This window comes from Scyliorhinus torazame, chromosome 9, assembly GCF_047496885.1.
Source record: "Scyliorhinus torazame isolate Kashiwa2021f chromosome 9, sScyTor2.1, whole genome shotgun sequence".
Lineage (NCBI taxonomy): Eukaryota > Metazoa > Chordata > Chondrichthyes > Carcharhiniformes > Scyliorhinidae > Scyliorhinus > Scyliorhinus torazame.
The window spans coordinates 206,245,452-206,270,016 of record NC_092715.1 but is presented as its reverse complement, the minus strand read 5'-3'; the positions used below and the strand labels follow the sequence as shown (position 1 = coordinate 206,270,016).

At 47.4% G+C, this 24,565-nt stretch overlaps 1 protein-coding gene across 5 annotated transcripts in view; it reads right to left on the bottom strand.

Annotated features, from left to right (window-relative positions):
• Positions 1–24,565, bottom strand: part of LOC140429704 (uncharacterized) — a 248,618-nt gene that overhangs the window by 199,136 nt on the left and 24,917 nt on the right. For all 5 annotated transcript variants that reach the window (XM_072517027.1, XM_072517029.1, XM_072517026.1 and 2 more), the window contains exons 4-5: positions 14,019–14,103; positions 12,914–12,949 (exon numbers count right to left, since the gene is read on the bottom strand). In XM_072517027.1, the coding sequence (XP_072373128.1) occupies positions 12,914–12,949; positions 14,019–14,103 (121 nt within the window). The remainder of the gene's footprint in view (positions 1–12,913; positions 12,950–14,018; positions 14,104–24,565) is intronic.

Genomic DNA, 24,565 nt, shown 5'->3' with positions numbered 1-24,565 from the left:
CAGCGCAGGTTCAATACCCGTACCGGCCTCCCCGAACAGGTGCCGGAATGTGGCGACTAGGGGCATTTCACAGTAACTTCATTGAAGCCTACTTGTGACAATAAGCGATTATTATTATTAATAGAGCCTTTGGCTATTGGCCGTGAGGGGCTCAGAGGGGGAGAATGGGGAGGAAGGGGATAACACAGGGGGCGGGATTCTCCGATCCAGTGGCCACCCCACCCCCCCACCTATCCTCCGCTTCGCGATGGGCCGAGTGGCCGCCCGTTTTCAGACAGTCCCGCCGGCGCAAATCGAACAAGGTCCTTACTGGCAGGACCCGACTCTGCGGGCGGCCTCGAGGGGGGGGGGGGGCCTGGCCCCGGGTGGGCCCCCACGGTGGCCTGGACCACGATCGGGGCCCACCGATCAATGGGCAGGCCTGTGCCATGGGGGCACTCTTTCCCTCCACGCCGGCCGCGGTTACGGTCCGCCTTGGCCGGCGCAAAGAAGAACCCCCCTGCGCATGCACTGGGATCACGACAGAATACACTTGCGCTCCCGCACATGCGCCAACACCAAACCTACCAGCGCGGGCCTAGCCCCTGAAGGTGCGGACGATTCCGCATCTTCCAGGCGGCCTGACACCGGAGTGGTTCACACCACTCTTCGACGCCAGTACGGCCGGCCCGCCAGATTCCAGAGAATCCCGCCCAGGACGTCATTGCACGCTGATGATCTTCTTTTGCATGTGAGGGATCCGATCTGCACAATGGCCGATATTATGCCGCTGAAGCATTTCGGGGCTTTTTCAGAGTACAAGTTGAATTGGGAGAAAAGGAAGCGTCTTCCGGTCACTCCACCAGAGAGGGGAGCCAATTTGGAGGGGTTGCCTTTCCGTTTAGCAAGTTTGCATTTTAGGTGGTTGGAGTGCAGGTAGCTTGGATCTGGGCCAAGCTTCGCAAGTTGAATTTTATGAGCTTGGAGAGTAGAGTCAAGGCCATCTTGCAGAGATGGGATAGCCTCCCTCAGTCTTTGGCAGGTAGAATTCAGTTCGTGAAGATGAATGTTTTACCACGGTTTCTGTCTTTGTTACGAGACTGTTAAATAAGTTAAGAGCTCATGGTGTTCAGGGTAAGATCCTGGCATGGATAGAGGATTGGCTGACTGGCAGAAGGCAGAGAGTGCGGGATAAAGAGGTCTTTTCTGTCTTTTTCAGGATGGCAGCCGGTGACTAGTGGTGTGCCTCAGTGGTCTACAAGATTTGTAGAGGGACAGGTAGTATTGAGGAAGCAAGGGGGCTGCAGAAGGACTTGGGCATGCTAGGAGAGTGCGCAATGAAGTGGCAAATGAAATACAATGTGAAAAAGTGTGAGGTTATGCACTTTGGAAGGAAGAATTTAGGCATAGACTATTTTCTAAATAGAGAAATGCTTCGGAAAGCAGAAGCACAAAGAGACTTGCGAGTCCTTGATCACAATTCTCTTAAGGTTAATGTGCAGGTTCAGTCGGCAGTTAAGAAGGCAAATGCAATGTTAGCATTCATGTCAAGAGAGCTAGAATACAAGACCAGGGATGTACTTCTGAGGCTGTATAAGGCTCTGGTCAGACCCCATTTGGAGTATTGTGAGCAGTTTTGGGCCCCGTATCTAAGGAAGGATGTGCTGGCCTTCGAAAGGTTCCAGAGGAGGTTCACAAGAATGATCCCTGGAATGAAGAACTTGTCGTATGAGGAATGTTTGAGGATTCTGGGTCTGATACTGCGAGACCTGGATAGAGTGAACGTGGAGAGGATGTTTCCACTTGTCAGAAAAACTAGAACCAGAGGACACCATCTCAGACTAAAGGGATGATCCTTTAAAACAGAGTTGAGGTGGAATTTCTTCAGCCAGAGGTGGTGAATCTGTGGAACTCTTTGCTGCAGAAGGCTGTGGAGACCAATTCACTGAGTGTCTTTAAGACAGAGATAGATAGGTTCTTGATTAATAAGGGGATCAGGGGTTATGGGGAGAAGGCAGGAGAATGGGGATGAGAAAATATCGGCCATGATTGAATGGCGGAGCAGGCTCGATGGGCCGAGTGGCCTAATTCTGCTCCTATGTCTTATGGTCTTACGGTTCCAGTGCTCATCATTTTTTTCTGCCAAACTCATTCTTTGGGAGAGTGGATTGATTTTGTCCTTTATTTGGGTGGGTAAAGTAGCTAGGATTAGGAAGACTGTCCTTGAGAAAGACCAGCAGTTAGGCGGCTTGGCGTTGCCGAACTTGATCTATTACTGGGCAGCAATGCTGAGAAGGTGCTGAGGGGATGTGGGGATGCAGAGCTGTATGGGTTCAAATGGAGTCGAGTTAGTGTAGGGGGGGGGGGTCAGGGTTGAGGGAATTAGTGACATCCTCGCTTTCATTTTCTCCAGGGAAATATTCAGGGAACCCGGTGGTGGTTTCCACGTTGAAGATATGAAGATAATTTCGGCAGCACTTTTAAATTGGGGCGGTATCGAAGCTCCCGCTGATTTGTGTGAACCATAAGTTTGAGACCGTGAGGTTGGATGCCAGGTTTGGGGGATGGCAGGAGAAGGGGGTGGAGTTAAGGCAAAGTGGGAGAAGTTGTGGCTAGAAGTGGGGTCTGAGGCTATGTAGAGGGTGAATGCTATGTCTGTGTGCGAGATCAGCGTTGATACAGTTGAAGGTAGCACATCAGGTCCATTTGACTAGGTCTAGGATGAGGTGGTTTGCGGGAGTGGTGGATAATGGGCTGGTATAGCTCTGGGCTAGACAGCTGGTTTGTAATGCAGAACAAGGCCGGCAGCGCGGGCTCCAGCTTACCCGAACAGGCGCCGGAATATGGTGACTAGGGGCTTTCCACAGTAACTTCATACTTGTGACAATATAAGTGTGAGCTTTATGGAAGGGGTCTGGCTAACCATGTGCACACGTTCTGTTCGTGTCCTAAGCTGGAGAGGTTCTACGCTCGTGAGGTTCGGAGACTCCTTCTTTAGCACACGTCGGTGGTCCACAGATTGAACTGAAGCCCTGCCCCTTGGAAGCCATATTTGGAGTGTCAGACCCACAGATGGGGGTGGGGTTCGATGTTCTAGCCTTCACCTCACTAATTGTTTGACGGCGGGCGCTGATGGAGTGTAGATCAGCCTTTCTGCCCAGTGCCTCAGTACGGCTGGGGAATTTTATGGAGCTTTATACCGCGAGAAAGGTACACTCGAGGGGAGCAATTAAGGGGTTTTACTGGAGGTGGCAGACATTTATCTTTTTTTTTTAAAAATAAACATTGTATTGAGGTATTTTTTGGCTTTGTAACAATGTACATGAAAATATAAACAGTGCAAATACCACCTCCCTCCTCAACAGGTTCCACCATTAATTAACCCCCTAATCTACGCTAACCTAACCCCCCCCCTCTACTGACGATTAATTCTCCGCGAAGAAGTCAATGAAGGTTGCCACCCCCGGGCGAACACTACCAGCGACCCTCTCAAGGTAAACTTAATTTTCTCCAGACAGAGAAAGCTAGCCATGTCCGATAGCCAGGTCTCCGACTTCGGGGGCCTCGAGTCCCTCTATCCTAGTAATATCCGCCTCCGGGCTACCAGGGAAGCCAAGGCCAGAACGTCTGCCTTTCTCCTCCTGGATTCCCGGATCCTGCAACACCCCGAAAATCACCACCTCTGGACTCAATGCTGATGTGTTGGGTAGGCTGGGTCGAGGTGAACTGCACTTGATGCAGTGTAGCGAGAGACAGACCTCCAACACTTAATAAAATGCAACACGATTTTATTCAACATCCAAACTATTATTCATGTTCAACTGTGGGTCAACACTATGCTGACTTGACTGGAGACCGGACAGCCTGACCAGACTAACTTAGCTACCACATGGTGTAAGCACTGGCTAGCTCACGAGCTCTGACTGTCTCAGAGGCTGAGTCCCAAGAGAGCGGGAAAACTGGTGCCCTCTGGCTTTATAGTGGTTGTGCCCTGTCTGAAGATTGGCTGCTCTGTTGTGCGCTTACTGGTCATCCTGTGTGTCAATCACTGCCTGTCTGCACGCCATTGTTTACATAGATGTATATTATGACATCTTCCCCCCACTTTTGTTTTCTTCTCTATATTGCGTGTGTTGAGATAATAAATATTAAGGTGCATGTGCGTGTGGATGTGTATGTGTGTAACTATATACAGAATGTGCTAAAATGACCTTATGTACACAGTAAGGTGTCGCTAGTGCAGATATAACGGTAACAATAATATTTACAGAGCTCAAAACGATAAGGTAACAGTTGTGCAAAAGTTTAGTCTATAAGTTGTGTCTCTGCGGCGGGCGACAAATTCTGGTTGACCGCCTCAAGGATAGATCAGGGGCCGCCTGCACTTGGATAGGCGGGACCGCCGCCAATGCGGTGGTCACAGAGGTTGGCAGAATTGCTGGTAGATCGGTGGCCTCGTGGTAGGAACGTCCGGAAGAAGCATCGAGAGAGGCGGGACATCATGAATAGGTGGCGGGCGTGGAACTCTGTGCAGCGCCCTTCTGTTGCGTCGTAGGAAGGAGCCATCAGCCATGCAGACGAGGAACGATCTCGGGGCCACTTGCTTGATCACCACAACTATGGCGGACCAGCCGTCAGGCAACTGCACATGAACACGATCAGTTGGGACCAGCTCGGGGAGATCCGTGGCGTGAGCGTCGTATGCCAATTTCTGTTGGGCCCGAGACTGCTGCATCTTTTGTATGACCGTGAGGTGGTCAAGGTCTGGTACATGGATGGCTGGAACCGTGGTTCGCAGAGTGCGATTCATGAGCATCTGCGCGGGAGACAACCCAGTGGGCAGCGGGGTTGCTCTGTATGCCAGCAGTGCCAGTTTGAAGTTGGAGCCTGAGTCTGCAGCCTTGCATAGTAATCTCTCGACAAAATGGATCCCTTTTTCGGCCTTCCTATTTGACTGCGGGTAGTGGGGGCTGGAGGTTACGTGACAAAAGTTGTATAGGCGGGTAAAATCAGACCATTCCTGGCTGTAAAAACAGGAACCGTTGTCACTCATCCGTGAGCTGTATCCCATGCCTGGCAAACGTTTCTTTGCATGCTTTAATCACCGCCTTTGACACGAGGTCGGACAGTTTCACCACTTCAGGGTAATTGGAGAAGTAGTCGACCAGGAGGACATAGTCACGCCCCTTGGCGTGGAAAAGGTCACCACCGACTTTGGACCATGGGGAGGTCATTATCTCATGTTGCTGCAGAATTTCTTTGGGTTGAGCTGGCTGAAATTTCTGACATGTGGGACAGTTGAGGACCGTGTCGGCAACGTCCTGGCTGATGCCCGGCCAATAGACTTGTTATGGACGAGGCGTTTTCAGAACCCCAAAATGTATCATGGAGTTCAACCAACCTCTCCCTTTAATGGATTTGTTGCTTTTCCGAGCACGCGGCCTTTTCCCTAGGTGTGGCATTACAATTATGGACACGTGGGTTTTGAAACACAAAACAGTTTATTCCATGAACGCAACTTAACATCTTAAATAAACATTGGATCTCTTAACACCCCTTACTTCAAAGATAACTCAGAAAATATTGCAACAGTAAATACTTCCTTAAAACGTTCCTTCAAACTTCCAAGAGACTTAACACCTTTAAACAAAATCACATCAGGTTAAAGGCTTCACTATTAAGTTTAAATCACCCAAATGATCCAGAGATAGTCTTTCATGGCAGATATCCAGTTCACTGCAAAACACAGACACACACCCAGCTCTTTTCAAAACTTGCAGCTCTCTGGAAACACACACACAAACTGCTTTCTAAACTGAAACTAAAAACCTGCAAAATGGCTGACCTAAAGCCCAGCCCCACCCGCTCTGTGACATCACTGTTTTCTTAAAGGTACATTGCTTAAACATCCAGGTCTTAAAAGTACTCTCACATGACAACCGCCTCTCGAGCTCTGCGTCGACATTTCTCAACCCCCAGGTGACCCTCATGGAGTTGGCCGAGCACCATAGCTCGCATGCTCTGCGGAATCACAAACCTATCGAGCTTCATGAGGATGCCGTCCACCACCGTCAGGTCGTCCTTGACGTTGCAAAACTGGGGACATTGTCCCTTCTGCCAGCCATTCGTGAAGTGTTGCATCACACGCTGTAGCAGATGATCCTTGGCCGTTTCCTCACAAATTTGGTTGACCCTCTCATCAGTGGCTGGAAGGTTGGAGGCACACAATTGCACCTGCGCACCAATTTGGCAGACAATTCAGTTTGTTCACATGGCGTGGTGATAGACCTGGAAAGGGCATCTGCAACAATGAATTCTTTGCCTGGCGTATAGACAAGTTCAAAGTCATAGCGGCGTAGCTCGAGAAGGATTTGTTGTAACCGAGGCGTCATGTCATTCAAATCCTTCTGGATTATGTGGACCAGTGGCCTGTCGTCCGTCTCAACCGTGAATTTTGGGAGGCCAAATTTGTCACTTCCCGTTAGGAGGCCCAGGCATTCCTTCTCGATCTGAGCGTACCGTTGCTCAGTGGGTGTCATGGCTCTGGAGGCATACGCAACTGGGGCCCATGAGGAGGAGTCATCCTGTTGGAGGAGCACCGCCCCAATACCGTCCTGGCTCGCGTCAGTGGATATTTTGGTCTCTTTGGTAGGGTCGAAGAACGCCAGAACCGGGGCTGTGAGGAGTTTTGCCCCGAGCTCACGCCATTCGTTCTCATGAGCAGGCAGCCACTGGAATCCCATCGACATTTTGACGAGATGGCGGAGGGCTGTGGTGTGTGCCATGTTAGGAATGAACTTCCCGAGGAAGTTGACCATCCCTAGAAAGGAGTTTGCAGGCCCAAGCACCAAGCAGGGATGCTCGGTCAGGTCCCACGATCTCAAATCAGTGTCGCTTTAAATGACTTATTGGAAACTCCGAGTTGGCATGAGCCACTGGCAGCTATGGCATTGCCATTGTAGTCAAGGAGCTGGCAGGCCGGTGGAAGAATGCTTGGTCTGACGCGGATGGTGTCGAGATCGGATTTGGAGATGAGGTTCGCCAATGCGCCGGTGTCCAGTTTGAACCGGATGCGAGCCTTGTTGACTGTGAGGACAGCACACACCGCTCGTCGTCGGGATCCACGCTGAGGATCGGGAGGTGCGTCGCTGTCTTGGAGAAAGGCAGCGCATGCTGCGTAATGATACCCACCTGGTATGGAGATTTGAGGCACGCAGCATCAGGATCTGTTGGGCTGTCGGAGTCGGAGTCTGGCATGGCCTGCTGCATTGAACGGACGCTTCTGTGCCGCGGCTGGGATCGCTGGATGCTGGGCAGTGGAGAGGATCTGCAAAGGGCTGCGTAGTGGCCAAGCTTGCCACACTGTAGATACCGTCATGATTTTGCCGGACATTGCCGCTTTAAATGGGCGGAGCCACATTTCGGACACGTCATGATGCCAACGTCAGCGCGTTCTGTGCGCCATCGCGCATGCGCAGTGCGGTCAAACAACGTACGCAGCTGCGCAGTCTGGTCAAAGGTCTTGCCGTCCCCTCGGTCGGGGGGCGCATGCACAGGGGCTCAGGAAAAGCACGCGTAATGGCCACTCTCGTCAATACTTAGGCCCTGCATTTGCGCGATGGCCTGCACCCGCTCTGCCTCGTGGGAGGTTAGCTTTGCCGTTTCTGCCGCCCTGATGTGGGAGTACGTTCGTGGAGAACGCACGTTTCGATGGCGATGGGGAGGGCGAGCGGCTTGACTTTCAGGAGCTGCTGGCGAAGGGAATCGGAGTGGACCCCGAAAATGATCTGATCCCGGATCATGGAATCAGTGGTCGAGTCATAGTTACATGACTGTGTGAGGATGTGGAAATGGGTCAGAAAGGACTGAAAAGGTTCATCCTTACCCTGAAGCCTCTGCTGGAAAACGTACAGTTCCTCAATGTCGCTGTGGCTGTCGAACTTCAGTAGGACTGTTTTAAATTTTGTGTTGTCTTCACCTTCAGCGAATGCAAGGGAGTTGTAGATGTGGATGGCATGGTCCCCGGCTGTGGAGAGGAATAGTGCGATTTTCCTGGCGTCCGATGCGGCCTGAAGATCGGTGGCTTCGAGATAGAGTTGGAACTTTTGTTTGAAGATCCTCCAATTTGCACCGAGGTTGCCGGCGTTGCGGAGCTGCAGAGGAGGGCGGACGTTTTCCATGTCACCGGATGGCTGTTTGCTGGTCAGCGCTGATTCACTCAAGGTAGGTCCATCAAATTTTCTGCATCATTCAGCTGGTACCATGATGTGTTGGGTAAGCTGGGTCGCGGTGAACTACACTTGATGCAGTGTAGCGAGAGACAGACCTCCAACACTTGATAAAATGCAACACTATTTTAGTCAACATCCAAACTATTATACATGCACAACGGTGGGTCGACACTATGCTGACTTGACTGGAGACCTGACACTAGCCTGACCAGACTAACTTAGCTACCACATGGTGTAAGCACTGGCTAGCTCACGAGCTCGGACTGTCTCAGAGGCTGGGTCCCGAGAGAGCGGGAAAACTGGTGCCCTCTGGTGTTATAGTGGTCGTGTCCTGTCTGGTGATTGGCTGCTCTGTTGTGTGCGCTTACTGGTCATCCTGTGTGTCAATCACTGCCCGTCTGCACTCCATTGTATACATAGATATATATTATGACAAATGCCACCCTTGTTTTTAATACCTTGGACATGTCAGCAAACCCCTGCCAAAATCCCCTCAGCTTTGGACATGCCCAGAACATGTGGACATGATTCCCTGGTCCTCCCGCACATTTTGCACCTATCTTCCACCCCAAAGAATCTGCTCACCCAGGCCACTGTCATGTGAGCCTGGTAAACGACCTTGAATTGAATCAGGCAGAGTCTGGCACAAGTTGCGGTCGCGTTGACTCTACTCAATGCGTCCGCCCAAAGGCCCTCCTCTATCTCTCCCCCCAGCTCCTCCTCCCACTTACGCTTCAGCTCCTCAGTCTGCATCTCCTCTGATCCCATAAGTTCCTTATAAATGTCAGAAAAGCTCCCCTCCTCTATCCATCCTCTGGAAACTACCCTGTCCTGAATCCCCCTTAGCGGCAGGAGTGGGAAGATTGGTACTTGTCTACGCAGAAAGTCCCGCACCTGCAGATATCAAAATTTGTTTTTCCCCGCCAATGCAAACTTCTCCTCCAGCGCACTCTTATTCGGAAAGCTCCCCTCTACAAACAATTCCCCCCATCCTCTCAATCCCCGCTCTCTGCCATACTCTGAACCCCCCCAGGGGTCCATCCTCCCCGGGGCAAACCGGTGATTATCGCAGATTGGGGACCAGACCAAATGATATCTGGGCTGATCATTCAGCATAGTATGGCGGGAGTGCTGCATTGGTGAAGGAGCCAAGTTAAAGATACCGGGGTTGCATTTCCGAAGGTTGCATTGATTCATGCAGCATGATTTGCCCAAGATTGACCAGACCAATGTAAATGATTACAGAATATGAAGTGAGGGTTATGTCCAGCACCAAACATATTTTCCATAAACTTTTGCTAGTTTGATCAATCGGTTTTAAAAATATTGCACTGGACCGGTCCACAAAACTAGCCGTATTCCTGAATGAATCACCATGACAAATTTCCACCAATTGCACTTGCTGCAAAGGCCGGAGGCCTGTTTCAATCTGTTTTACTGGATTTCGATCATCTATTAGGGTAGGATGGTTAAGGAAAAAGTGCCTGTGGAAGCATGGCGGATGTCAGCAGCTTGCACTAAATGTGCAAATGAGGCTCGAGGGCCAATTGAGAGACTTTCAGGTTTTCATTTTTGGGCATTGCCTGTAAACGTGTCCAGGAAAAAAAATGACCCATAAAGTACAAGAGTAAAGTAGCACAAAATATAGGATACAGTTGAGGATGGTACATCATTTTGGATAAATAATAGAAAAGTCAGTAGAACTATAGAAAACGCTATATAGCTTTGACCAGGGATAGAAAGAACTAGTTATGGGCAGAGACTGAGATACAGCAAAAGGTTAATACAAATTTGTTATATTATGACAACTTTTGATGAAGACTGGTTCGCTGTCTAAGCAGTTAACAAAATAAAGTAATCAGTAGGAGAGTGAAGGGGGGTTATGAAGATCCTTTATGCAGTAGACGCGTGCACTATTGAATATTTTGGGAATGGTTAAACGAGAGACAATTGTATTATTTAAAAAAGAAAAACAGAACACATTTCAAGAAAAGAGAGATATAGGAAGGCTACAGATGTTAGTTTTGGATTGCAAAAAAACATGAAGTGGCGGTACAAATCAGCCATTATGCAACTGAAATGAGGAAATCTGCCCTTGGGACTGGGTGGTTTGCATGTTGCTATGGTGGGACAATTGGCCTCTTTCTGTGCTGCAAGTCTCTGGTTCAGCAGGCAAGTGTGCTCAGGCAGGCTTAGTTCAAATAGCCTGATCCTTGGGATAGTAGAAATGAAGAGGAAGAGAAAAAGGAAGAACCTTACATTCAGCTAACCACTCTTATCCTTTGAGCAAGCTATCCAACTAGTCTCATTTCACTTTTTCCCCATTGCCCCAAATTTATTTTCCTTTGGAGTATATACCCCATTGCCTTCTGAAAGTTACTACTAAATCTACTTCCACCAATCTCAGTAATGTATCAATACCAGACTGCTTAGCAGTTTATCACCACGGGGACATGAGTAACTTACACAGGTCACTGCATTATACATACACACAAATTAATTCAAAATGCCAATATTTTTTATTTTTCTTCTTAAAGCAATACTTTCCCATACGAGTTGGAAGTGGATAATTTCTTCATGCTTTGAGCAAGTTGTCCTTGGCAACTTTATGTATTTGAAGTGACTGATTAACAAGTTTAGATTGCACCTTAAATTTACTAATTTTCCCAAGGTTCTTCACAGAAGTGCAAGCAGACTAAAATTGACACCAAGCCAAGAATCAGAGCGTGATTACAGCACAGGAGGCAGCCATTAAGCTTACTGTGCTTTCTCAGTTGCCCTGACAATTCTCACTTCAGATGCTTACCCAATGTCCTTTTGAAAGCCCGTTGTATCTGCTTTCATTATACTCTCAGGAAGTGCATTCCAGATGCAAATCACTTGTAGTGCAAGAACGATCTTCCTCACGTTGCCGTTGCTTCTTTTTCCTCACGTTGCCGTTGCTTCTTTTTCCAATAACCTAAAATCGACATCCTCCGATTCTTGACTATTTTGCCAGTGGAGCTTGCACATTCTCCCAGTGTCTGCGTGGATTTCTTCCGGATGCTCCAGTTTTCTCCCATAGTCCAACAATGTGCAGGTTAAGTGGATTTGGCCATGATGAATTGTCCTTAGTGTCCAAAGGTTAGGTAGGGTTACAGGGACAGGGCAAGGGATTGGGCCTAGGTTAGGGTGCTCTTTCGGAGGCTCGATGGGCCAAATGGCAACCTTCTGCACTGCAGGGATTTATGATAGGGAACAGTTTATCTCTAGCTACTCTTATCTAGATCCAAGGAAGCTTTAAGACAGCTGTTGATACGCTTATTTGAAGGTGTAGGAAGGAGAGAGGGGCAAAGAAATTTTGGTTGAGAACTCCAGAATTTAGGATTTAAGACAACAAAAGGTGTGGCCCCCACTGGTAATGTGAAGGAAGTTAGAAATGCACAAGGAGCCAGAATTAGATGGAAGTGGAGGTCTTGGAGGGTTAGAGACATTTAGAGGTAGGGAGGAACAATTGCAGCATTTCAGGATTTTCAGACAGCATTCGATCAGTCAGAGACGTTCTTTTAAGTAAAGAGTACAGTTTTTGGAGAAGAAATGGAGCAGCTTGGATAGAAAGTCGGTTAATAGGCAGGAAATAATAAATGTAAATAGATATTCCTCAGATCATTGACATGCTGGGTAATAGGTACCCAGAAGGGGGGGCGGTGGCATAGTGATATTGTCGCTGGACTAGTAATCCAGAGACCCAGGTTCAAATCCCATATGGCAGATGAATTTAAACTCAATAAAATATCTGGAATTCAAAAGTATGATGATCATGAAACCATTGTCGATTGTTCTAAAAATCCACGTGGTTCACGAATGTCCCTTAGGGAAGTAAATCTGCTGTCCTTACTTGGTCTGGCCTATGCGTGACTCCAGACCCACAGCAATGTGGTTGACTATTAACTGCCCCCTCAAGGGTAATTGCTGGCACAGCCTGCAACGCCCACGTCCCTGAACAAACAAACAAAAAAAGCCACGCAATGTAATTGCGTAAATAGACATTACCACCTTCAAGGAAAGCTTGGAAAAAAAATAAAGGAAATCAGTGTAAAATTACCCAAGGGCTTTGGAACATAGGCTTCATTTTAGGATGGTGGATCGGTCAGCAGGGAACACATCCCACCAGCTCCAACATCTGATGCCATTTCATGCTCTAATGGGCATTGATTGGCAGAAGGCAGGACTTCCATTCATTTCTGGAAGGATGTCCTGGGGTGCCACAAGGGTGGGAAGGTGGGCCCTGAGGGGAGGACACCCCTTGTGAGAAGGGGTCTTCTGGTGGAAATCACCACTCCTCCCTCACCCTTTCTTCCCCAGATGAACATTAGTTTGCTTTTGGGTCGTCCCCTCCCCTAAAAACTGCCAGGGTCCGCCAGTCTAAAAATCAGGCAGGGCTTTGGGTTGTCCCCTCCCCACAAAACTACCAGGGCCCACAAGCCTAAAAATCAGGCAGGGCAGAACGCACCCCAAGGGCAGACTTCCTGTCCCAGGCCATGCCCACCCCAATGTAAAATTACATCCAGGTCACAAATCACAAACTGTTCCCAACCTTCATTTCTAAACTGACAAGTGATCTGAAAACTCAAAGTGAGAGATGAGAAACACGTCAGGAAAGTGTGCATTATCTTTTAATCCCACCAAACAATTACCCACATATTTTAACCTCATGTTCTTACCTCAGTGAGAAGTCCTTCAAATTCCTTGCACAAACCCTGTATAATGAAATAAGTCATTTAGAAAAATGTGCCCTTTTAAAGAAAATTCATAGCCAAATGATTTATCAACTACTTTGAAACTTCATTCAGTACAGATTCTCGCTGAACACGAGTTAGAACACGGGGTGCAGGCTGACTGTGGTTAACAGTGTACTAGAGATCCCGGATATAAAAATGGATGCTTTTATCACAGTAACTTTGTTGCATTGTTAATGTAAGCCTGCTTGTGACAATAAAGATTATTTTTATCATCATTCTGTCTAAATCAGTCTCTGCTCAGAACAGAAACTTCTAACCCCATTATTCAGAGTTTGTAAAAAAGAATTGGGAGTAAGTAGTTTAGCCACAATCAAACAATTTGGCATATGTTTCAAACTCAGCAGCTAAAGCAGGATTACACATAACAATATATTTATAGGAGAGGTGATTCCATTAAAAGGCGATGAGCAAGGAAAGGGGCCTGCCAGGTATTGGCCTTTGGCAACAGAAAAGATATATCTGCAGTAAATACCATCCCTCCAGAGACTTTGGAAGCATGCTCAAACTTGGGTGATGGGGGTGGACAGGAAGGAAAAGGCCTTCCATTCAGAACTTGACAGATCGTGGTCAGATCTTTGGGAGAACCAGGGTCCCCTGATCAGCCCAAACCCTTTGATGGCATCTCTGCGAGTTTCAGTGGTGCCTTACTGGCAAGACCTGTGCCACTGCTAAACTGGATTACAACTAACCAGAAATCTCCAGTTTTAGGAGTTACATCTGTTTAAGTCAATGCCCCCAAGGCCTTCCCAGAAAACATCCAAGGTAAAGACTTGCTGCATTGGAGTCCTGACTGAGTTTGGAGCTGTTCCAGTAAACTTGCAATGGGAGTTCACGGAAACAGCCATGGATTTTCAAGGCCTACAATATCTAACTGTGATACATTGTAGTCATTCAAGCACATTCATGCAATAAAAGGAGCACCACATTTCAGATACATGAATATCTTCAATCGAGCTCCAGTTTGGGTTATTGCTCAATTAAACAAATCACAATCAGCCTTGCGTATTTAATGTACAAAGGCACGTACCTGTTAATATAATCTGCATAGCTATCGAGCATTTTCCCTCTAAACAGCTGCATTAATGACAGCCTTAATAATTGTGCCTCCTCTCCTAAAGACCAGGAAGAAAAAAAAACTATTGGTAAAAGCACCCACTGATAAAACTCCATCTTCAGAGGTCAGAGCTACAAAATACCGTTCGCTGAAGTTATACATTGATGTCACCAATTAATTTAAGTCAATTTTAGAAGGACATCCCAAACTCTTTCACATCTAAAGCGTGGAATACATTCCCAGATTGATTTAAACAGAGACTATACAGATATTCATGAATAGCTTAGATAGGTGACTGAAGAAAAAAAAAAAGGATGAGAACAAGAGGGACACATGGGATTAGGATTACTGCACAGGAGTGGGATAAACACCAACAAAGACTAGTTAGGCCAAACAGTCTATTTCCATGTTCGATTTTAGTTTAATTAAAATAATTATTTTTGAAGTGCAGTTACTGTCAGGTAGACAACACAGCAGCCAATTTATACACAGCAAGCTTCCACAAGCAGCACATTCTTGTAGAGTTAGTTAAGATTCCATTTTACTCAGGACATCAGGAAAAATTATCTGCATTTCTTTAAATGCTACCACAGCTCAGGGCTTCAATTAGCTCCAACAATGCAGCACTCCCTCAAGACAGCACTATTTCTACATACCAGTTTGAACCCATAACCATACTCAAATGAGATATTTAACAGAAGGTCCCATCCGCCTGCTCAGGTGGATATAAAAGACCCCATGGCACTATTTGAAGAGTAGGGGAAGATTCCCCAGTGTCCTGGCCAATAGCCATCCTTAAGCCAGCACGGTAGCACAGTGGTTAGCACTGTTGCTTCACAGCGGCAGGGTCCCAGGTTCAATTCCCGCTTGGGTCACTGTCTGTGCGGAGTCTGCACGTTCTCCCAGTGTCTGCGTGGGTTTCCTCCCAGTCCAAAGGTGTGCAGGTTAGATGGATTGGGCATGCTAAATTTCCCTTCATGTCCAAAAAGGTTAGATGGGGTTATTGGGTTATGGGGATAGGGTGGAGGTGTGGGCTTAAGTAGGATGCTCTTGCCAAGGGCTGGTGCAGACTCTATGGGCCGAATAGCCTCCTTCTGCATTGCAAATTCTATGATTCTAAGTCAACACCTCAAAAATAAAAATAGATTCTTTGATCTTTATAGCATAGTTAACCATATCCATAAACATTGGCAGAACACACGTTAGTTGGTGACAACACAAAACAGAAGCAGCAGCAGAAGGGGCTCTGTGGCAGAGTGCTGCCAACTTGATCAAACTAACACTATTATCTTTATAGATATTCACTTGTGAATATTTTGAAATCCATGTTTTTCAGCTTATAGTTTAGCATTTTAAGAGTCAAAATGAATCAGTGTCATGTTCCTTTGTTCATTGTTCTATCACGGATTGTTGCTGAGAAACAACTCTTGAAAATTCGTAGTTAATTTGATGTTCCAGTCTTGGGGAGTCTTTACGGTACAGCAGGCCATTCAGCCCATCAAGTTCACACCAGTTCTCTGTATAATCATCTAGTCAGTCTCTTTCATCTTGTAGCCATGAGTGTTTACAGTATTTCCTTCAAATGCCTATTCAATTTCTTTGAAATCAATGGTCTTCTCCCCTTCCGTCATTTAGTCAGCGAGCTACAGGTCATTAAAATGCACTAAGAATTCATCCTCTCATCTCTCTTGTGTCTGTCGCCCAAAACCTTAAAACGTGCCCCCTTAACCATGCACCATCAGTTAATCAAACAGCTTTTGTCTACCTTAGCCACGCAATCAACCTTGTACACCCCAAGCAGATCCCCCTTCAACCTTATTTGCTACAAGAACAACCCCTGCTTCTCCAAACTAACATTGTAGCCCAATTCCCTCATCCCCAAAATCATTCTGAGAAATCTCCTCTCCACCCACCCAAGGACCTTCACATCCTTCCCAAAGTGGTGGTTTGACGTGGAGTCAACAACTGGTTGTAGATTCATTATTCAAGTATGCCCAATTTTAGTCTTCCATGGGTCCTCTCTTGACTGAAGTGCCCAATTCAGGATTGGTATGGACGTCCACAGAACTGGCAGTTCATGCTGCAAGGATCCTCTTATTTTTCTCTTTCTTTTTTGCTATTAACATTTTTATCCATAGATGATTAATGGGCCTATGACTTCAATGCAAACTTTGCCTTTAAGTCAAAAAGAGACCAGTGATTACTCAGTTTGACTGACTTGGCTGGCAGTCAATGAACTGGCTCGAAATGTTGGGCTTTGCCAGTAACTGTTGGTGATTGATTCGGATTTCTGAATGTTTCTCTCTCCCCCGTAAGGCTGGGTTATTTTAGTTTCGCTTTCGGTTCAGAAGTATCTCTGATGTGATGAAATAGCCCAAAAGCACAGTGCAAGAACTCTGCTCGTTCTAGTAAGGTTGGATGTCATTTTATTGAAATTGCAAAGGAATGAGATTAAAACTCAGGCTGGAAGCTGGGTTTGATGCGAGACAAAGCATTTCTGCAACATCACTAACTGTACGCCGGTGGCTTTGATAAATCAGCACGCTGGGAAGAAAGCCTGTGGCAAAGAATTCAATATCGAAAGCAAGGACTCATCCTTTTTATCTTAATCCTAGATGTATTTTCACCCCTTTGCATTAGTCTGTCTTGTGTGTGTGTGTGTGTGTGTGTGTGTCGGTAGAGCTTTCGGCGGTCTTGTGTGTGGGTAGAGAGTGGGACAGAAAGGGGGGGGGCTAGTAATTTAGCTTGCAGTTATTCTGTTGTAGTCACTGCATACTTCATCTTTGGTTCTGTTACAAGTAAACAACAATCATGTTTCAACTTACAAACCTGGTGACTGTAAATTATTGGGCAGTCAAGGGCCAACAGTTTTGGGAATTTTATACAAATTATTGGTTAATTCACTTGTGTTGGGACTCTAGAACCTTTGGGGCTGAAATTGACCCCACACTAGCCCAGGTTGTCTTTAGCAATGTCACTGTTGGCACTTGGGGAAGTTTGTGCCAACTCCAACCATATCTGATGTTGCGAGTTTGATGTAGACGATCCTCGAAACATACTGAACCAAATGTCAATGCTCGTCTCCACACAGGCCAGTCAGTTGCAGTGTTCTGCCGAGAAATGGCCGACAAAGCAGGAGTTTGTCAGGCTTCACATTAAAATTAATGAACCATCACCAATCTGAATAACAAAACTCTCAAGATGAATTAATCTTGGTTTCTCAGTCGAGAGAGAATGCTTGTAACAGCAGGTTGCACTGATTCATTCAAGTAAAGATTTTCACCGTTAAGCCATTGGATTAAGATAATCAATCCGGATCTCTTGATTTCTTTGATTACTAAAATGGCTAGACTTCCTTGGTCATCTTGACCGACTGCACCCTACCCGCCAGGGAGAGTGGCAGCATATCCCATCTCTTGAAATCCTCCTCCATCTGTTCCACCAACCATGTCAAATTGAGCTTGTGCAGGGCCCCCCAGCTCCTAGCTACCTGGATCCCCAGGTATCGGAAGCTTCTCTCCACCCTCTTCAGCGGTAGCTCGTCTATCCCCCTTCCCTGGTCACCCGCATGCACCACAAAGCGCTCACTCTTCCCCACGTTGAGCTTATAGCCCGAGAAGTCTCCAAACTCCCCAAGGATCCGCATAACCTCCGCCATCCCCTCCACTGGGTCTGCAACATATATCAACAGGTCATCAGCATATAACGACACCCGGTGTTCCCCCCCCCCCCCCCCCCCCCCCCCCCCCGGACCAATCCCCTCCAGTTCCTAGACTTCCTCAGTGCCATGGCCAGCGGCTCAATTGCCAGTGCAAACAACAAGGGGGATAAGGAACACCCCTGCCTCGTCCCACGGTACAACCTAAAATACTCCGACCTCCGTCGGTTCGTAGCCACACTCGCCACTGGGGCCCTATATAACAGCCTGACCCATCTTATGACCCCTTCCCCGAACCCAAACCCCCCAAGCACTTCCCAGAGATACTCCCACTCACCCGATCAAAGGCCTTCTCCGCGTCCATAGCCGCCACTACCTCCGCTTCCCCCTCCACCGAGGGCATCATAATCACATTGAGGAGCCTTCGCACATTCGTGTTTAACTGCTTGCCCCTCACAAACCCAGCCTGGTCCTCATGGATCACCCCCGGGACACAGTCCTCAATCCTCGTAGCCAGAATCTTCGGCAACAACTTAGCGTTTACATTGAGGAACAAAATCGGCCTAAGCGATCCACATTGCAACGGATCCTTGTCCAGCTTCAAAATCAACGAGATCAGCGCCCGGGACATTGTCGGGGGCAGGGTCCCCTCCTCCCTCGCCTCATTAAAAGTTCTCACCAGCAGCGGGCCCCAACAGGTCCACATACTGTAAAATTCAACCGGAACCCCATCCGGTCCCGGGGCCTTCCCCGCCTGCATGCTCCCCAATCCTTTAACCAGCTCCTCCAGCCCAATCGGCGCCCCCAAACCAGCCATCTGCTCCTCCTCCACCCTCGGGAACCTCAGTTGGTCCAAGAATCGCCGCATCCCCCGAATAACAGATTTCTAATAACTGGTGGATGGTTCACATTGAAAAGATGGGTGACTGAGACGTGTGACAAATATCCCCATCCTCAATGATGGAGAAGCCCAGCACATCAGTGCAAAAGACAAGGCTGAATCATCGCAACAATCTTCAGCCAGAATTGCCGAGTGGATGATCCATCTAAGCCTCCACTGGAGGCCCCAGAATCACAGATGTCAGTCGTCAGCCAACACGAGTCACTCCATGTGATATCAAGAACTGCCAGAGACACTGGATACTGCAAAGGCCAAGGGCCCTGACAATAGTACTGAAGGCTTGTGCTCCAGAATTGTTCGCACACTTGCGATTGAGCCGTTGGCCATCGCATTGAGACGTTCGGGAGCATGGAAAGGAAGAGTGCGGGCGGGGGGGGGGGGGGGGGGGGGGGGGGGGGGGGGAGGGAAATAGAGCATAGGGTGTCCTTATATGCCGACGGCTTGCTGCTGTATGTGTCGGAACAGAGTGTGTCAATAGAAGGAATATTGGAGCTACTGCGGGTATTTGGGTCTTTCTTGGGGTACAAGCTGAACCTGGACAAAAGTGAGTATTTTGTGGTGTCTCGGCGGGGGTGGGGGCAGGTGTGGGGGGGCTGCCATTCCGTAGGGCAGGGACTCACTTTAGGTATCTGGGGGTGCAGGTTGCCCGGGAGTGGGGGAGGCTTCACAGGTACAACATCACTAGTTTGGTGGGGAGAGTGAAGCCGATCTGGCAAGGTGGGATGGCCTTCCTCTGTCACTGGCGGGTCTGGTACAGGCGGTTAAAATTAATGCCGCGATTTCTGTTTATTTTTCAATACCTACCGATTTTCCTGCCAAAGTCTTTTTTCAGGGAGATTGAGGGAAGGATGACCTCGTTCATATGGGGAGGGAAGGTGGCCAGAGTGAGAAAGGTGCTGCTACAGAGGGGAAGGCAGGCAGGGGTATTGGGTCTCCCGAAACCTGTTGTACTACTATTGGGCGGCGAATGTGGAGAAGGTGCGGAGCTGGGTCAGAGGGGTTGATTCCCAGTGGGTCAGAATGGAGGAGAGTTTGTTCAGGGGGTCGGGGCTGAAAGCACTAGCAACAGCACCGCTCCCGATAGATCCGGGAAGATACTCAGGTAGTCCGGTAATAATAGCTTCATTGAAAATCTGGAGGCAGTTTCGCCAACACTTCGGGTTGGGGGCAGAGTCAAGGAAATTGCCGATTCGGGGGAACCATAGATTTGAACCAGGGGGGTGGGATGGAAGTTTTCGGAAATGGGAAGAGAGGGGGATTAAGACGCTAAAAGATTTGTTTCTTCGGGGTCGGTTTGCAGGATTGAGGGAGCTGGAGCTGGAGCAGGGAGAAGTGTTTAGGTCCATGCAGGTTTGTGATTTTGCAAGGAAGGAGATACAGAGCTTCCCAGAGGAACCGGCCTCCACATTGCTGGAGGAGGTGCTGACGACAAGGGGACTGGAGAAGGGGGCAGTGTCAGCGTTGTATGGAGCTATTTTGGAAGAGGATAAGGCACCACTGGAAGGGATCAAAGCAAAGTGGGAGGAAGAGCTGGGAGAGGTTACAGAGGAGGGGGTCTGGTGTGAGGTGCCCTGGAGAGTGAATGCCTCCACCTCATGCGCGAGGTTGGGGCTGATACAGCTGAAGGTGGTATATAGAGCGCACCTCACGAGGGTGAGGATGAGCCGATTTTTTTTGAAGGAGTACAGGGTGTGTGAGCGTTGCGGTGGGGGTCCCGCTAGTCACGTTCATATGTTTTGGTCCTGTCCAAAGCTAGGGGAGTACTGGAAGGAGGTGTTTAGGGTAATTTCCAAGGTGGTGCATGTGAAACTGGACCCGGGTCCCCGGGAGGCCATATTCGGGGTGTCGGACCAGCCAGGGTTGGAAACGGGTGCGGAGGCAGATATCATAGCCTTCGCCTCGTTGATCGCCCAAAGGCCGATCCTGCTGGGATGGAGTGCAGCCTCTCCACCCAGTGCCCTGGCGTGGCGGGGGACCTGTTGGAATACTTGACCCTTGAGAAGGTTAAGTTCGAACTGAGGGGAAGCTCGGAGGGGTTCTACAAGTCATGGGCGCTATTTATTATGCACTTTCAAGAACTGGATAACATCGAACATTAGTTTGGGGGGGGGGGGCTGTGTATATTTGTAATTTGTTTATGTGGGAGGATGGGAGCATTGTTACTGTTATGGGGATTGACATATCTGTTGCTGATTATTGTTTATTGTTGATGGGTATAAATGCGGGAGAAAATGTGAAAAAGGAGAATAAAAATATTTTTTTAAAAAGCAACAACTGCTCGCACACCTAGCCAAGCTGTTCCAGTACAGCTACACCACTGGTATCTACCCGGCAATGTGGAAAATTGCCCGGGGGTTTCCTGTACACCAGAAACAGGACAAATCCAACCCAACTAATTACTGCCCGATCAGTCTACTCTCCATCAGCCGCAAAGTGATGAAAGGAGTCATCAGCAGTGCTAGCAAGCCGCACTTACTCAGCAATATTCTGCTCACGGACGCTCAAGTTTAGTTTCCGCCAGGGTCACTCAGCTCCTGACCTCATTACAGCCTTCGCTCAAACATGGACAAAAGAGCTGAATGCCAGAGGTGAAGTGAGAGTGACTGCGCTTGACATGAAGGCAGCATTTGATAGAGTATGGCATCAAGGAGCCCTAGCTAAACTGCTTAGCTTGGAATCTGCCTGACACAAAGGCTATGGTTGTTGGAGGTCAGTTATCTCGGTCCTGGGACATTACAGAAGGAGTTCCTCAGTTGCTTCAATGACCTCTCTTTCCATCATAAGGTCAGAAGTGGGGATGTTTGCGGGTGACTGCACAATGTTCAGCACCATTCGAGACTCCTCATAATGAAGCAGTCCATGTCCAAATACAGCAACACCTGGACAATATCAAGGCTTGGGCTGAGAAGTGGCAAGGTACATTCGCACCACACAAGTGCCAGGCAATGACCATCTCCTACAAGAGAGGATCTCACCATCACCCCTTGACATTCAATGGCATTACCATCACTGAATTACCCACAATCAACATCCTGGGGGTTACCATTGATCAGAAGCTGAACTGGAGTAACCATATTCATACTGTGGCTACCAGGGCAGATCAAAGGCTAGGAATCCTATGGCAAGTAACTAATCTCCTAACCCCCCGAAAGCCCATCAACCATCCACAAGAGACAAGTCAGGAATGTAATGGAATACTTTCCACTTGCCTGAATGAGTGCAGCTGCAACAACACTGAAGAAGCTCGACACCATCCAGGACAAAGAAATCCGCTTGATTGCTTCCCCTTCCACAAACATTCAAACCTTCCATCCCCGACGAACAGTGGCAGCAGTGTGTATCATCTCTCAGATACACTGTAGCAACTCACCAAGGTGCCTTAGACAGCACATTCCAAACCCATGGTCACTACCATATAGAAGGACAAGAGCAGACCCATGGTCACTACCATATAGAAGGACAAGAGCAGCAGATACTTGGCAACCCCACCACATGGAGATTCCCCTCCAAGTCACTCACCACCCTGACTTGGAAATATATCGCCATTCCAACATCTTGGAACTCCTTCCCTAAGAGCACAGTGTGTACACCCACACCTGAAGGACTGCAGCGGTTCAAGAAAGCAACTCGCCACTACCTTTTGAAGGTCAACTAGGGATGGGCAATAAATGCTGGCCTAATCAGCGATGTCCACATCCCTAAATGAATTTTTAAAAAGTATCTCACTACTTGCAGTCCAATAGTGAAGAACGCTGATGAAAAATTGTCAACCAATTTTTAATGAAATGTAGAAACTGATCGGAGTTTCTAGCTCTGGAAGATTGGCACTGAGTGAAGGTGTAGGGTCAAGTCCATCGCAGAGACTCAATGGGTCAGAGATTCAAGACACTACTTCCAATGAAGGAATGCTCTCCTAGTCTTGATTTCCAATTAAGACAGACATTCCTACATCTCTTGGCATAAAGCAACACCAGCAGCTATACGGGGGAGAAATTGGAGAAATGCACCCCGACGATATAGTACATATGAAGAGTTTTGGAACATACACATGGTGGGCCGAGAAGTTATATACGGGCCGAGAAGTTATATACAAGTCAGAAACTCATCATACTGCAGGAATTGCTAACAGTTGATTATGATGATGAGCCATCTGCAAGTAAAACTCCGTGATTGGGTTTTTCTGAAATCCAGGTTGCTAGCAGTTCTTTGAACTGCCCAATCTCCAAGGAAACATTTCTGGAGTTCCTTTCTTGGAACTCAAATTATTAGTTCCAAAGGCCACATTGGAAAGGACGGGTTATAAGCTTAGTGTAAAACCCCGTGAGGTTTTCAGTGAGTAGCATCAGAGTTATCATGGGACTAGTCATGGCATTGGTCAGGTAATTTTATCCTTTCTCCTTCAGTAGTCCAATAAAGTATCAAGCACTTACTGCAAGTCACCTTGCTATTTTACGCAAGTAAATAAATCATTGACACTCCGCAACTCACCTACCCCTATATTTAAAGAGTCTCAGCAGGTTGTGAAATATGTGGTTTCACAGAAGCAATTAAAGTGATGCATTCCTCATTCCTATGTACACATATTTTAAAAAAACAACCTCTACAATCCTGTTCTACCACCTTTGCAAAACGTGAATCGTCTCATGATGTAACACTCGCTCACACGAAACTGCACGGTGGCTACAATTTGCCAAACCACAAGACCATGGGCAAGTTTTTTTCCAATATGCATTAGTGGCCGGCTCTAATCTTGCCCCTTTAAACTTTATATATATTCCCCCATTATTCCCATAAATGTGAAGTAAAGACACACCAGAAACAACTCAGGCCACCTGTGGTGCATTATTTTCAGTTTGTAACGAAGTACCTCGAGAGGTGTATTAGATGAAGAGCATACATTTTGCTTTCAATGTCAGAGTAAACAAAGGAATCAAGATTTTCTCTACATGCAGTTGGCTTTTAGCCCATTAGGTAGTGACTTCAAAGCAAATGATCCCAAGAGCTTAGCAAGTCACTAAAGAGATTAATGACTCATGATGACTTAGCAAACCCCAAAGCAGTTCAGTGATGATAAATCAAAAGCATAACAAAAACCTGTTTCATTGATGAATATAAGAAATATCATCCTCCACCTATTAGTTTTACTGTGGAAGAATAAACAGACTCTGAAATTAAATACATTAGAAAGCTTTTGAGAGGAAAAAAAAGGAAGCATCTCATTTTTTGTAAAATAAGACATGTTCTGATTGGGCACCTAGTGTGTCTGCACCAAACATTTCCCTGGTCTGATGCAACAGCAACTCGCATTTATATAAAAGGTTTTAAACTTACAAAAATGTAACACAGTGCTTCATGTAATCTGACACAGAGTCAAAAGGGGAAGCATTAGAGCAGGCTACCAAAGAGCGAGGTTTTCAGCAGTGTCTTAGCACAAGCCACATACAGCAGGAAGTTCCTTACACTCTGTTAGAACAATGAGTATCAGTCATGGCCCCAGTACAACAGCCCCTGGCATTTGTTTTGCATTTCCTGACAATCAACATTGTCAATTTAGTGACAGTTTTGTGTTGAAAACTTGAGAACTGGACTAAGTCCGCAATGGTCAAGTTTGCAGGTCTCACCAAACTAAGAGGGGAAGCAGTGGAGTCAAAGGACTCAAAATCAGAAATCACAGAACATGCAAGTGGACAGAATGGTCAATTAAATTTCACAGACAAGGCGTTAAAGTACTGCAGGTGAGAAACGTGTACTCTAGAGTTGAAATAACTAAGAGTGAAGTTTAATTAGATTAAGGGGTCTTAGTACTCTACATGTCCAACCAATGCACAGCAGGAATAAACGCAAGTAGAACCAACCATACAGCCCTTAACACCAGAAGACAAGTCAGAGGAAGTCATGATCACATTACATAAGGGTCTCATCAATGACATTTGAATGTCACACACAGCTCTGGTCAAGGAA